We start from the raw sequence: 14153 nt of genomic DNA, 5'->3' as shown, positions 1-14153 counted from the left end.
TTGCGGACTCAATCCCCAATGGGGAGCATGCAGGAGGCAGCAAATCAATGATTCACTCTCATCACTGATGTTTCTCTCTCTCTCCCTCTCCCTTCCTCTCTGAAATCAATAAAAACATATCTAAAAAACAACAACAAGGGAAAAGTTAAATTGTGGTGTATTCATACAATAAATACTACTTAGTAATAATAAAAAAGGAATAAAATATTGATTTACTTAATACTTGGATGAATCTCAGGGAATTATACCAAATGGGGGGGAGAAAAAAAATCCCAAAGGGCTACATACTATAATTCCATTTACCAAACATGTTATTTTTTTAAATATATTTTATTGATTTTTTACAGAGAGGAAGGGAGAGGGATAGAGAGTTAGAAACATCGAGGAGAGAGAAACATCAATCAGCTGCCTCCTGCACAATCCTTACTGGGTATGTGCCTGAAACCAAGGTCCATGCCCTTGACCAGAATCAAACCTGGGACCCTTGAGTCCACAGGCTGACGCTCTATCCACTGAGCTAAACCAGTTAGGGCTACCTAACATTTTAGAAATAAAATTTTAGCCCTGGCTGGAGCTCAGTTGGTTACAGCATTGTCCTGATATGCCAAGGTTTCAAGTTCCATCCCCATTCAGGACACAAACAAGAATCAAGCAATGAATGTAAAGATAAGGGGAACAAAAAAATTGATGTTTTGCCCTGCCGGCATGGCTCAGTGGTAGGTGGTCACAGTTCACTTCCCGGTCAGAGCACATGCCCGGGTTGCGGGTTCACTCCCCAATGGGGGACATGCAGGAGGCATCCAATTAATGATTCTCTCTCATCATTGATGGTTCTATTTCTATCTCTCTCTCTCTCTCCCCCTACGTCTCTGAAATCAATAAAAATCTACATATAAAGAGAAGAATGGAGATATATCTACCTGTTCATATGACAAGATCTGTCCTTAAACTTATTAACCAAGATATTAATACATACATCCTGCCACTTGTGTTACCAAAATATTAAAGTACACACACAAAATTCTCATTAAATATCAAGGATGGAAATGAAGGAGACGATGAGAGGTGATAGAAACAGAGATTTTTATATTCCATTTTTAAGTCTGTCTTTTTTTTTTAGCATAAATATTTATTACTTTTCTAACTAAAAAGATTAATAATAATTTCCTCAAAAGGCTACATCACAGATCATTTTTAAAAAATTTTAGAAATTGCCGAAGCCAGTTTGGCTCAGTGGATAGAGCGTCGGTCTGTGGATTCCGGTCAAGGGCATGTACGTTGGTTGCAGGCACATCCCCAGTGGGAGGTGTGCAGGAGGCAGCTAGTCAATGTTTCTCTCTCATCGACATTTCTAACTCTCTATCCTTCTCCCTTCCTCTCTGTGGAAAATCAATAAAATATATATATTTTTAAAAATTTTTAGAAATTAATCTGCAATGAAAATCAAACCCTAGAAACCAGAAGGTGAAAATGAAACATTAATATCCATGACAAAAGGTAATTGGCAAAAATGCAACAACATAATAACATCATTTAATTGTTGGGGTACAGAAAGATACCGATCCTATTGCACAAATTAAATCCTGTTAGCAAACAAAAATGGATCAAATCCCTGATTATTAAACAAAAATAGAAACTGTCAACAGTAGTTGATGTCCTTATCAATTACACAAGAAAAAATTTTGGAAGAATAGAAACAAAAGTAAAAATGCAAAGATGTTTATCAAAATTCACAGCTAAATCTTTCAAATTACATTTGGTTCTTGGCATACAATAGGCACTACTTTTTGAGGACCTACTTCAGAGCTAGCTGCTTCAAATAAATTGTCTTTTGCACCTTCTCAAACAACCCTGCAAGTAAGATAATAGCCCTAATTTAGAGATGAAGAACTGTATTACTAACCTAAAATTACTTTCCCTATCCAATTTGTATTAAAAGGAATTCTCCAATTAAACTGGTAGCACAATACACACTCAGAGACTGGTCCAACATAAAGCCATGATATAATATCCTTAACTAAAGGCCCGGTGCATGAATGCATGGGTGGGGTCCCTAGGCCTAGCTGGCAATCAGGGCGATTAGGGAGAGACCAATAGGGGACTGCTAGCCTGGAGGGGGAGGTGGGAGGGGAAGGTGGCCACCCACCTGAGGAGGGAGAGGATCCTCAGCCCCCCCTGGGAAAGGGGCTGCATCTGCTCCCACCTACCCACGCTTCCCTGTCCCAGCCCAGGGCCCAAAAGCAGGGTCTGGAGAGGAGGTGACAGTCACTGGGCCGGGCATGGATGGTTGGCTGTGGGAGTGCACTGACCACCAGGGGGCAGCTCCTGCATTGAACATTTATCTCCCTGATGGTCAGTGCATGTCATAGCAACTGGTTGACCGGTTGTTCCAGTGGTTCAGTCATAACGGTCACTTAGGCTTTTACATATATAGATTACGGGATTAAGTGAGAACAAAGAGAAAAAGTAATGCTTGAGAGATGTTAAGAAGCTCAAATGCAAAGGCCTTAGAAATTGAGTGCATAAGGAGATCAATACAAAAAATCTTAAATTTTTAAAATGGTACATTGAGGATGAGAGCTGAGATTCCACTCATCACCTTCCTAACCTAAAATTACTTTCCCTATCTAATTTGTATTTCTATAATAGCACCATTCATTCTTTTACTCAACAGATACATGAGTCTCTAATACAAAGAGACTACACACTAAGATGCAAACATGAATCAAACCAGGAAGATAAAGGCAATAGTGAGGAGACAGTATAGAGCAAGGCACCACTAACACAATTGAGTTTGGCTTAACCCGGGATGCCCGGGGTAAACACATGCATGAGTTTTAGAATGGTCAGTATGCTGAACTTGGCTTTATTTGGTAGGCAAATGGGGAAAGAAGTAAGGCACTGAAGATAAGTCTTTAACCAGAGACCTAGTATTTCTCATTTCAGAGGTCAAGGTGACTATGTATAAGAAAAATAGACAAAATGCCGAAACCGGTTTGGCTCAGTGGTAGAGCGTCGGTCGGCGGATTGGAAGGTCCCAGGTTCGATTCTGGTCAAAGGCATGTACCTGGGTTGTGGGTACATCCCCAGTAGGGGGTGTGCAAGAGGCAGCTGGTTGATGTTTCTCTCTCATCGATGTTTCTAGCTCTCTATCTCTCTCCCTTCCTCTCTCTGTAAAAAATCAATAAGAAAATATATTTAAAAAAAAAAATGAAACAGATACCATTTAAAAAAAAAAAAAAGAAAGAAAAATAGACAAAAAAAAAACTATATGAAGACCAATGATAAAGACCTTCTAGCAGAATGAGAATGAAGACATGAAAAGATAAAGGAATAAGTATAATTTAGAAATAACATGCCGAAACCGGTTTGGCTCAGTGGTAGAGCGTCGGTCTGCGGACTGAAGGGTCCCGGGTTCGATTCCGGTCAGGGGCATGTACATTGGTTGCGGGCGCGTCCCCAGTAGGGGGTGTGCAAGAGGCAGCTGGTCGATGTTTCTCTCTCATTGATGTTTCTAGCTCTCTATCTCTCTCACTTCCTCTCTGTAAGAAATCAATAAAATATATTAAAAAATAAATAAATAAATAAATAAATAACATAAAAATTCAACTCTACAGCCTGGCATATAAGGCCTATCCTTATACCCTGTCTCCTGACAATCCCATTCCTCCCAGATTCCTATCAAAGAATTTCTTGACACTTGCAAAATGCTATTTTCTGTTACACACCAGCACGTCTCTGCTCAAATTATATATAACTCCTCTGTGACGTTCTTTCTGATTACTCCAGGCATGCCTTCCTTCACATTCCCACAGTACTGCCTCTGTAACACCTACAAGACCAAGTATTCTGTATTGTCACTACTTACACTTGTCTTCCCCACACAGTAAAGTGCCTTAAAAACACAAACCAGCCGGGACCGGTTTGGCTCAGTGGATAGAGCGTCGGCCTGCGGACTGAAAGGTCCTGGGTTCGATTCCAGGCAAGGGCATGTACCTGGTTGCGGGCACATCCCCAGTAGGGGGTGTGCAAGAGCCAGCTGATCGATGATTCTCTCTCATCGATGTTTCTAACTCTCTATCCTGCTCTCTTCCTCTCTGTAAAAAATCAATAAAATATGTTTAAAAAAAAAAACAAACACAAACCAGCCTAGCAGGTGTGGCTCAGTGGATGCGAGTCAACCTATGAAATAGGAGGTCATGGTTCGATTTCCTGGGCATAATATATAAAATTGATTTCAGAGAGGAAGGGAGGAGAGACAGAGAGAAACCTTGATGACAGTGAATCAATCAACTGCCTCTTCCTGGGGGTTGTGACTGAAACCTGGGCATGTGCCCTTAACCAGAATAGAACCTGGGACCCTTCAGTCTGCAGGCCAACACTCTATCCATTAAGGAAAACCAGCTAGGGCTATAAAAATATTTTATTTTCAAAAGAAAAATAAAACCCAAGGACTAAGTCTTTCCTTTCTTTTATACTAGCAATGCCTAGCAATGATCATCTGAAATCAAACACATGATCGAATATGTTTTAATCATTTAAGTCAGTGGTCAGCAAACTCATTAATCAATAGAGCCAAATATCAACAGTACAACGATTGAAATTTCTTTTGAGCGCCAAAAACTGACTTCTGCGCACGGACCACGAAGTTTCAATAGCACTGTACTGAATGCCCGCATGTGGCATTTTGTGGAAGAGCCACACTCAAGGGGCCAAAGAGCTGAATGTGGCTCGTGAGCCACGGTTTGCAGACCACTAATTTAAGTGAGTAAGTGATTCCAAGGTTTCCAGCATTGAACAGAAGGAATGATGCAGAAAGAAACAAATGGTAATAAAAAAGAAGCTTGCTTGGCAATCAGATTTCTTGGTCTGAAGCTCAGAAGTCAAGAGTTTTCATAGCAGACTAGCAGTAAAATGAATCAATGAGAGTGGATGATACTGCAGAGAATTAAGGAAAGAGGACAAGAGCCAGGACTTAAAAAAAAAAAAAAGTTTAAAGGAGTGGTAGTGAAAATGCTGCAAATCTAATAGGATAAATTAGGAAGTATCACTTGTGACTTATGAAAGAACAGCTTTGGTTGAGTGGAGGATACAGAAGCCAAACCAGAAAGCTTTAAGGAGAGGTAAAAAAAAGTAGACAACACTTCCAAGAAATGCACCAGTAAAGGGGAAAGATAATTGGAGGGTTACAGGGCAAAAGAAGGTCCCTTTAGAATAGGATGTCATCCTCTTTTGAGGCAGAAAAATTGATGTAGTGGAGAGATAGAGAACAAAGATCCCAGAGAGAAAGAGAAAGGAGTAATGAATAAAACAAGGCCCTATATCATAGAGAGTCAGAGAGCAGAACCTGAGAATTGTGGAGATAGGATCAATTTTCTTCTCACAGATTAAGGAAGGAAATAGAGAATTACTGGGTGACGAAAACCCTTGAGAAATTATTTTTTGGCTCGGGCAATAAGACAAGCCTTGGACATCATCTACACCCATTCCTCTCCTTTATTCCTCAACTCTTAACTCTACCTTTCCACATATCCAGGCAATCCCAAAAGGGCTGTCAATTTCCCCCTTTGAAATAATATTAATGTACTGATTCCTTCTTTCTACTCCTGACTCTGCTCAAGTCTTAAGTTTTAACTACTATTGTGGCCCTGATCGAGCAGCTGAGTTGGTTGCAGGTTCAATCCCCAGCCAGGGCACACAGATGAATCAACCAGCGAATGCATGAATAAATGGAACAGCAGCCCAGCTGGTGTGACTCAGTGACTGAGCATCAACCTTTGAACCAGGAGGTCATGGTTCAATTCCAGGTCAGGGCACATGCCAGGTTGCCAGGTCAATCCCCGATTTGGGGTGTGCGGGAGGCAGCAGATCTCTCTCACTGATGTTTGTCTCTCTCTTTTCCTTCCTGAAATCAATAAAATAAAATTTTAATTAAAAATAAGTAAATTAATGAACAGCAGATCGATGTCTCTCTCTCCCCCTTCTGCTCTCTCTAAAAATCAATCAATAAATTTTTTTTAATGTAATTACTATCACAACAGACTCTTACTTCTAATCTTTTTGTTTTTTTAATATATTTTATTGATTTTTTACAGAGAGGAAGGAAGAGGAATAGAGAGTTAGAAACATCGATCAGAAAGAAACGTCAATCAGCTGCCTCTTGCACACTCCCTACTGGGGATATGCTCGCAACCAAGGTACATGCCCTTGACAGGAATTGAACCTGGGACCCTTCAGTCCGCAGGCCGATGCTATACCCACTGAGCCAAACCGGTTAGGGCCCTACATCCTAATCATGTCTATATTCTTCCCCCGCCCAAGTTTTCCAAACACAGATTTCATATCATTTCTCAACTAAAACCCCTAGCTGGTTCCCAGTTCCTATCACATTAATACAAAATGCCAGAGTCTGGATTTCTATGCCCTATTACCTGACTACCCTCAACCTACCCAATTAATATCCAACAAACACCTTCTAAAAATACTGTGTTCATCTAATTCTCCACACCCAAAGTACCCTTCTAAACCAAACCCAATCAAGCCCAGACAAAGTCAATTCAAGTTCCATTTCTTCCTTAAAGCCTTGACTACTCTAGATTTCATATCTCTACACATATCTTCTTTAACTAATCAAACATCAAACATCAATAGCACAGAACTTAAAATGGAGTGGTTTGTGAATATTTTCTGTATCCCTAAGATTGGTACAGGGTAAATATTATTGAAACAACAAAATACCTGTTTTTAAATGGCAATAAAGAAATCTAATTTTTCAAACATCCACCCCATGGACAATATATAGTATTTATCTCCACCTAACGAGTATACCAGTGCAAATCAATTACAAGGGGTAAAACCACAAACAAATCTTTTTGTGCCATGTTTCTTTAATTCAATATAAATAAAAACGATCCCTGGACGGCTTGTTCAGTGTGTCCTCTTGATATGCCAAGATTGTGGGCTCAATCCTCAGTCTGGGCACAGGAAATCAACCAATGAATGCATAATAAATAGAACAACAAGTTGATATTTCTCTTTCTGTATCTTCCTCTCCCTCCCCTTGCTCTCTTTCTTCCTCTCTTTAAAACAATATAATAATAATAATAATTGGTGAAAGAGAGAGGGGGGAAAAATCTGTGAGAGAAAAAAAAATCTGTGAGAAAAAAACACATCCATTAGTTGCCTCTTGCATGCACCCAGACCACACTGGGGATTGAACCCTCAACCTGGGTGTGTGCCCTGACTGGAAATCAGAACCACCACCCTCTGGAGCAGCAGTCGCTAACCTTTCAGACCTCACGGTTGGTGACCACTGCTCTGGAATAAGGGATGACTCTCCAACCAACTGCACCACACTGGACAGCGCAGTAATTCTTGAAGCTGGGTGGAGTACACAGACATTTCTACTATTCTCTCTTCTTTGGTATATGCTTAAAATTTTCCATAGTAAACATTTTTAAAAAGAAAACCTCATTAAAACTGTTAAGTCCTTAAATATTTTTCTAAGAATTTATTTTCCTATCCTGACTGGTTTGGCTCAGTGGATAGAGCCTGTGGTCTAATGGGTCCCAGATTTGATTCCGTTCAAGGGCACATGCCTGGGTTGCGGGCTCCACCCCCAGTAGGGGGCGTGCAGGAAGCAGCCAATCAATGATTCTCTCATCATTGATGTTTCTATCTCTCTTTTCCTCTCCCTTCCTCTCTGAAATGAATAAAAATATTTTTAAAAAGAATTTATTTTCCTTATGATCATGATGAGAAAATAAAGAAAATTTAAGTGCATATGTCATCTTTTTATTGTACAATTTCACTGGACAAAATTTTTAAAAATTTGATTCTTCCCTCATAAGAAACTACATGCCTGGTGCACAAAATTCATGCACTTGGGGAGGTCCCTAAGCCTGGCCTGTGCCCTCTCCCAGTCCGGTAGCCCTTAGGGGGTGTCCGACTGATGGCTTCGGCCTGGGCAGCGGGCCTAAGCCATCCGTCGGAAATCCTTAGCGCTGCTGCGGAGGTGGGAGAGGCTCCAACCACCACTGCTGCACTCGCCATGAGCCCGGCTTCTGGCTGAGCAACACTCCCCCTGTGGGAGCGCACTGACCACCATGGAGCAGCTCCTGCTTTGAGCAGCTGCCCCCTAGTAGTCAGTGTGTATCAAAGCAATTAGTCATTCCACCATTTGGTAGATTTGCATATTACCCTTTTATTACAAAGCATAGTTGCCATCCTAACTAAAATTTTTATAAAGGTTTAAATTTTTATAATTCTTAATTTTACTTTTCAATATGAAATCCTAAATAATTCTTTCTCTATTTATGAGACGTTGGTCCCCATTTTTAAATATATATATATATTATTGATTTTTACAGAGAGGAACAGGGAGAGTTAGAAACATCGATGAGATGTTTCTGGATGCTAAAAATTATCAGCTGCCTCTTGCACACCCCCTACTGGGGATGTGCCCGCAACCAATGCACATGTTCTTTACCGGAATCGAACCCAGGACATCTCAGTCCGCAGGCCGACGCTCTACCGCTGAGCCAAACCGGTGAAGTTAGTCCCCATTTTAAGTGAATTCATTTTTAGTGGTCCTCTTCTTTAGATAGGACCAGTATATGTACATCAGACCATCCTGAAACTAGCTACATTCTAAGAGCATTGAGAATCCCCAAATTCATGAGTACCACTATAGTATAAATTCTCCATAAAATATCTAAGTGAGAAAGAATAGAAAACAAACAACTTGGCAAATCAACCTAGTGAGAAAACCAGAAGTTACTTCAGGTGCAGACACATGTCAGATACCTTCAGAAGTCACTGTGAGAGACAAATCAAAGAAAGAACGCCAAAAGAACTCAAATAATTAATTCTATCTTTCATGGGTTTCAGTACTGTCTCCAATAATCTCAAGTGCCTTGTACACTGTCCATGACTTCTCTTTTTTACTAAAAGGCTATGAAGACCCAATGAGAAAATAGAGACCAAAGCACTTAATAAACTAAGGTACTGCCTATTTAAACTTGGGAGTTCTGGGGACCAACTTTCCTTCAAGATCTTCTCCAAGCCCTGGCTGGGTAAGCTCAGTTCGTTAGAGGACTGTCCCCATATGCCAAGGTTGCAGGCTCAATCCCTAGTCATGGAACATACAAGAATCAACGAAAGAATGCATAAATAAATAGAACACAAATTGATGCTTCTCCTCCCCCCCTCTCTAAAATCAATAAATAAAAAATTTTTAAACATTCAATCCAGCTCCTACAATGTACAAAGTAATTTATGTACACTGGCAGGAATTAGAAGGTATCAACCCAATTAAACATAAAAGTACCAGGTCAGGATTATTAACTAAAATGACAATCATTTCACATCACTATATGCAAAGAAAAGAACTAAAGAGCACATAAAGATAAGCTGAAGAGGTTGCTCGTTTATGAGAGGAAGCAAACAGTCTGCTTATAGCTAGATATACAAAACAACAGACAATATGATCTTGAATTATGTGTCTTTATCTAATTCCAGACATGGGGTTTATAATCCTAATAACTATTCTACTTTTACCCAGAGAATCTCATTCTATCACAATATTACAGAAAGAATAAAAGACAAACATTTGCTAAGGATTTTCTAAAATTTCCAGCCCTGAGCACAGGACCTAATACAGAGAAAGTACATGATACTGGCTCCAATATTTTCAATTGTTTTTAACAGAACCAATACTCCACTGGTATCTCTTTAATAAGAACCAACAATGAGATTTCTATTTGTATGATTCTGGAGAAACATCTATCTCCACCATCAGTTCTAGATTTTTATGTAAATACAAAAGCAAAACTATAGAAAGTAGTAGTAACAATACAAAAATAAACCGTGTTACTTGTACTCACACTGTAAAACTATTTTTGGCCCACCCTGTATGTATGTATTTGTATATGTGTGTATGTATGTGTTTATATGTGTGTGCGTGTGTATTTACACACACACACACATATATATATAAATGTATGTGAACCCAAGAAAAAGGATTTGTCTGAGCTGCCAACAGGTTGCCAACATAGCTTATGGATGCTAAAAATTATCCAGAACAATACAGACTCAAGGTAACTACCAAAAACAAAATTATTAAATCTATAAGTACCAAGCTAAGAAATCAAGAAGTACCAAAGTATATTTAAGATACATATGAATCAATAGAAACAAAAGTGACACACCCACATCTCCTTTTGTAACTTTAAAGAACAGCAGGGCTACATGGTATAGTAAATTACTTAATACACTCAAAACAATTATCACATACCATAAAATTCCAGTTAAATCTTGACACAGTATATTTCAGAGACATGTGTTAGGGGTAAAACTGGACTGATCCAAGAACTTCAACTCATCTTAGCTACTTTCAATCTGTACACAAAATGCACTTCAACAGTCAGCAAGAGTCACCCCATTAACTAAGAAAATAAGCCATGTATTACGTTAAAACAGGACACCGGGTACTGTAATTAATTGGTTCTCCTATAATTCATAACACCAGCAAGCCAAAACAAAACAAAAAAGCTAAACAAATGTAGACCTCCACCTTGAAAAATTAGATCTGAACTAAATAAAATGCCTTTAAAAGTTTAACTTGTCCTAATTGGGAAAATCTAGAAAGAACCAAACTCCTACAATAGAGATAAATTTTAAAATCAAAGTAATATTTCCCCAAAAAGTTTACCATTGGCAACAGGCTTTAAGCTGTGAAATAAGTAACCAAAAACCAATAAGCTATGTTTCCATCTAAGTTGCCTGTATATATACATTAGTGTATATATTTAAGTTGTACCAAAAACTGCTTACAAATGGTAACTCCTGGGAAGTAGATGATGATGAAGTTCCAGGTAATTCTAGCATGTTTCCTAATGTACTGGTACTGGAGTCTGGATCATCCTGAAAAGATAAATTTACTGAGTTTAATTGCTCTTCTATGGTAACGTTTGTATCTCCTAGTGAAAAGGGGGCTGGGAGAAGGGCTGTTTTTTCATTGCTGCCGTCCACTTCATTTCTTTGCTTATTTTTCTGTGTTTCAGTTTGAGGAGCTAATGGCAAGAATGGCGATTTGACTGCACCATGTCTACTCTCTGGTGTGCTGTCTTGTTCCTTTCCCATGGCCACGTCTACACCATTCTCTGGTTTAGGCTCATAATTGCAGGTGGCATTGGTCTGAGTCTCCTCAAAGATCTCCTCTATACTCTCATCCTCTGTGACTGGCTGTTCTGGGTCCATTTCAGAATCTACATCTGCATCGTCCACACAAGTAAAATTCTCAAAGTGCAGAAAGCCATTCTTGACAGTCTTTGTTACGTTTACCTGGAGTTCAGGGGAGTTATTACAAGAGGGTTCCTGTTTCATAGCAAGTGCTGTTGGACCACCAGGACTCAAGGAAGTGCAAACAATTGGCGACTGAGCTCTTGAATCACTTTTTTCAGGGTCTTGAAAGGATTCTGATCCATCAGCAGACCCATTTAAATATTCTACATTGATCATGGAGGCCAAATCCTGTAGTTTCCGCAGTGGAATGTAACAAGATGGAGAATCTTGTCCATAAGCATTTTGGGATGTTCCACTGGCAGTCGATAACTGCATAGTACACCCATTAAGTGGCTCAGAAAAATTGGATTGACCATTACCGAAAGGGCTGTCCTTGTCTTCAGGGGCATCTAAATTAACTGGATTGGAAAAAGACAGCAGACAATTTCTTCTGGGTAGTTCAGAGGTCTGATCCATCCTGCGCCAGCATCAACCTGGAATCCAAAAAACACAGCAATTAATCCAAGTTAACAAGTCATAAGACTTATCTTCAAAATGGCAGCCACTTCTTAAGGCCCAGTGGCCTCGATGTCTTTCTGCTGCACTTCCAAGGGCAGAAAAGTTCCCCAGCTGATGATAGAAAAATGGCCTCGGTGAGCCTCCCTAAACTCCATCTTCCCGGAGCTGGGCAGATCTTGCCACATGGAAACAGCCCGTCCCTGTTCCCTGCACTGCAGACTGGTGGACAGTAAGGCTGAACTAAAATTCAAAACCATTTGGCAGTAGAAATTCCCAAAAATCTCAAAATAGGAATCCTCTCCTCCCTCCCTCCCTCGCTGAGGACCTTAGCGGTCGGATCTCCGGAAGGAAAGGGGATACGAGGTTAGAGAGGGGGGTCCCAAACGCTGCACAAAAAGAACCCCCCCCCCTTCCTGGCTCCCTCTGCTCAGCGGTCACAATAGCGCTGCACCCTGCGCCCAGCCGGCGCCGGAGCCTCTTTGCTCCGGCTGTTCACGGGCCGCAGGCCAGGCGGCCCAAGCGGGTGGGTGCACCCCGAAGCTCGCCTTCCTGACTGCAGGCCAGCTCGGTCCACGGCCGCAGGCCCCAGAGCCTGGGACGCCGCAGGGGGAGAAACGGAGGCAGCCGGCGAAGCCAAGTCAGGGCAGCAGCAGCTGCTGCTACAGCTTGACAAACATGGCTGCTGCCGACGCCGCCGCCGCCGCCGCCTGCCCAGGCCGCGCTCCTTTCCGCAGCCGCCGCAGCCCCTCCGGGCCGAGCCGATCGCGCTCATCAATATTCAGCAGCAAAAGCAAAGTTTACTGCGGGAGGGCGGCGGGCCCGGCGCCCCCCAGCCGCCTCCCGGAGGGGAGGCAGAGGCCGAGGTGCGCGCGGGAGGCCGGCGGAGCACGGGCCGTGCCGGGAGGAAGTTCGCGGCAGGCCGGCCGGCTAGGCCTGAGCCCGGCTGGGAGTGAGGGCGGAGGAAGGGGCCCGCGGCTGCAGAGCCGCCGGCCGCCAGCCCCGCGCCGCGCCCGGCCCTCCCCGGCGCCCCTCACCTCACCGCCACCACCGCCGCCACCACCATCTTCCCCGCCCGGCCGTCTCCTCCCTCCTCACGCCTGCCCGCCGCCCACCCCAGTGCACTAGTTACCGTGCCCCGGGCCCCCTCCCGGGCCGGCTGGGGGGAGGGGGTGACCCTCATTACACTGGGGCGCAAGCGGAGCGGTGGGGGAGAGAGCGGAGCCGCGCGCCGCACCCCCCCTCCCCCCGCGTCTCTCTTCAGGGAAGAAGGCAGCGAGCGCGACCTGCCCCGGCCTAGTCCGCCGCCACCTCCTCCTCCTCCGCCTCACACCCCCACCGCGCGCGCCCCCGCGGCTGCGCGTGCGACCCAGCGCCTCGCGCCCGCCCGCGTGCGGCCGGGGCCCCGAGTGCGCGCGCCCCCCAGCCCCCACCGCGCGCGCGCGCCCCCGCGCCTCACTCTTCGGGGTTCAGGGCGGGTGAAGTCGGGCTCGGGAGCCCGCCGTCCAATCAGCGGGGCCGCCGCCGCAGCCCCCTCCCCTCCCCCGGAGCGCCCGCTCGCAGCCGGGGCCTACGGGCCGGCCCGCAGCCCGGGCGGGGCCTGAGGTGGGCTCCCTGGGAGCCTCGCGCGCCTCCCTGGAGAGTCCGGGCCTACGGGCGTCGTGGGTGGTACCCTGCGCCCCGCACCTACCTCCTCAGGGCGCCGAGCTGGCCCCGGGCTGCACACGACTCCCGCACCCCGCCGGTCCCCAGCCCCGACCCGGGCGGCTACTGGCTGATGGCCCGGTTGAGGCCCGTCTTACCGCCCCGCCAGCCCTGCTCGGGCCCGCGTCAGTCCCGGCCTCCATCTTAGGTTATCGCCCGGGCTCCCCATCCACTGGGCACCTGCCCTCAGCCCGCTCGGCTCGGCCCGAGGCCAAGGCAACAGCCCCCCCTCCTATCGCGGGGCTCACCTGGGGGCTCGGGCTGGGGTCTTCGAGGCCTCGGGCCCCGAACAGGCGCGGCCGCAAGTGATCCCCGTGCCCGGCCGCACCCCAAACCCACACCACCACCACCACAGACCAAGCTGAGCAGGAAACAAAATGGAGGCAGCAGCTCGGGTCTGCCTCCCCGAGCCAAGCCTGTGCAGCCCAGGCTCCCTCCTGCCGCAGGCCCGACGCCCGTGAGGCGGGGGGCCGGTTCGTCCCGGGCGCCGCAGGCAGCCGCCGCGCAGCCACGCAGACAGGCCGGGGACTCGGCCCTGCGGGACCCACAGCCCCTCACCCACCACCCCTCCCCTCCCCTCCCCCAGGCCTCTCCCTCCCCCTCGCCCGGCCTTGAGGGGTGAGCGGCTACCAGCAGCCGGGTCGGGTCGG

The 14153-nt window shown here is 44.9% G+C and overlaps 1 protein-coding gene across 11 annotated transcripts in view; it reads right to left on the bottom strand.

Moving 5' to 3' along the window:
* The window catches only part of NSD1 (nuclear receptor binding SET domain protein 1), a 133992-nt gene extending 120047 nt beyond the window's left edge, over positions 1-13945 (bottom strand). The window contains exons 1-3 of one of the 11 annotated variants that reach the window (XM_036424011.2): positions 13752-13922; positions 11664-11777; positions 10834-10923 (exon numbers count right to left, since the gene is read on the bottom strand). In XM_036424011.2, coding sequence (XP_036279904.1) covers positions 10834-10923; positions 11664-11693 — 120 coding nt within the window. In that variant the 5' untranslated portion in view covers positions 11694-11777; positions 13752-13922. Of the gene's footprint in view, positions 1-10833; positions 11781-12347; positions 12767-12931; positions 13072-13258; positions 13379-13751 lie in introns of those variants that run through there. The other 10 variants (XM_036424013.2, XM_036424010.2, XM_036424012.2 and 7 more) reach the window with 10 other exon arrangements.
* Positions 13946-14153: the final 208 nt, after the last annotated feature.

Source organism: Pipistrellus kuhlii, unplaced genomic scaffold (genome assembly GCF_014108245.1).
Source record: "Pipistrellus kuhlii isolate mPipKuh1 unplaced genomic scaffold, mPipKuh1.p scaffold_m20_p_8, whole genome shotgun sequence".
Lineage (NCBI taxonomy): Eukaryota > Metazoa > Chordata > Mammalia > Chiroptera > Vespertilionidae > Pipistrellus > Pipistrellus kuhlii.
This window is presented reverse-complemented; position numbering and strand designations above follow the sequence as displayed.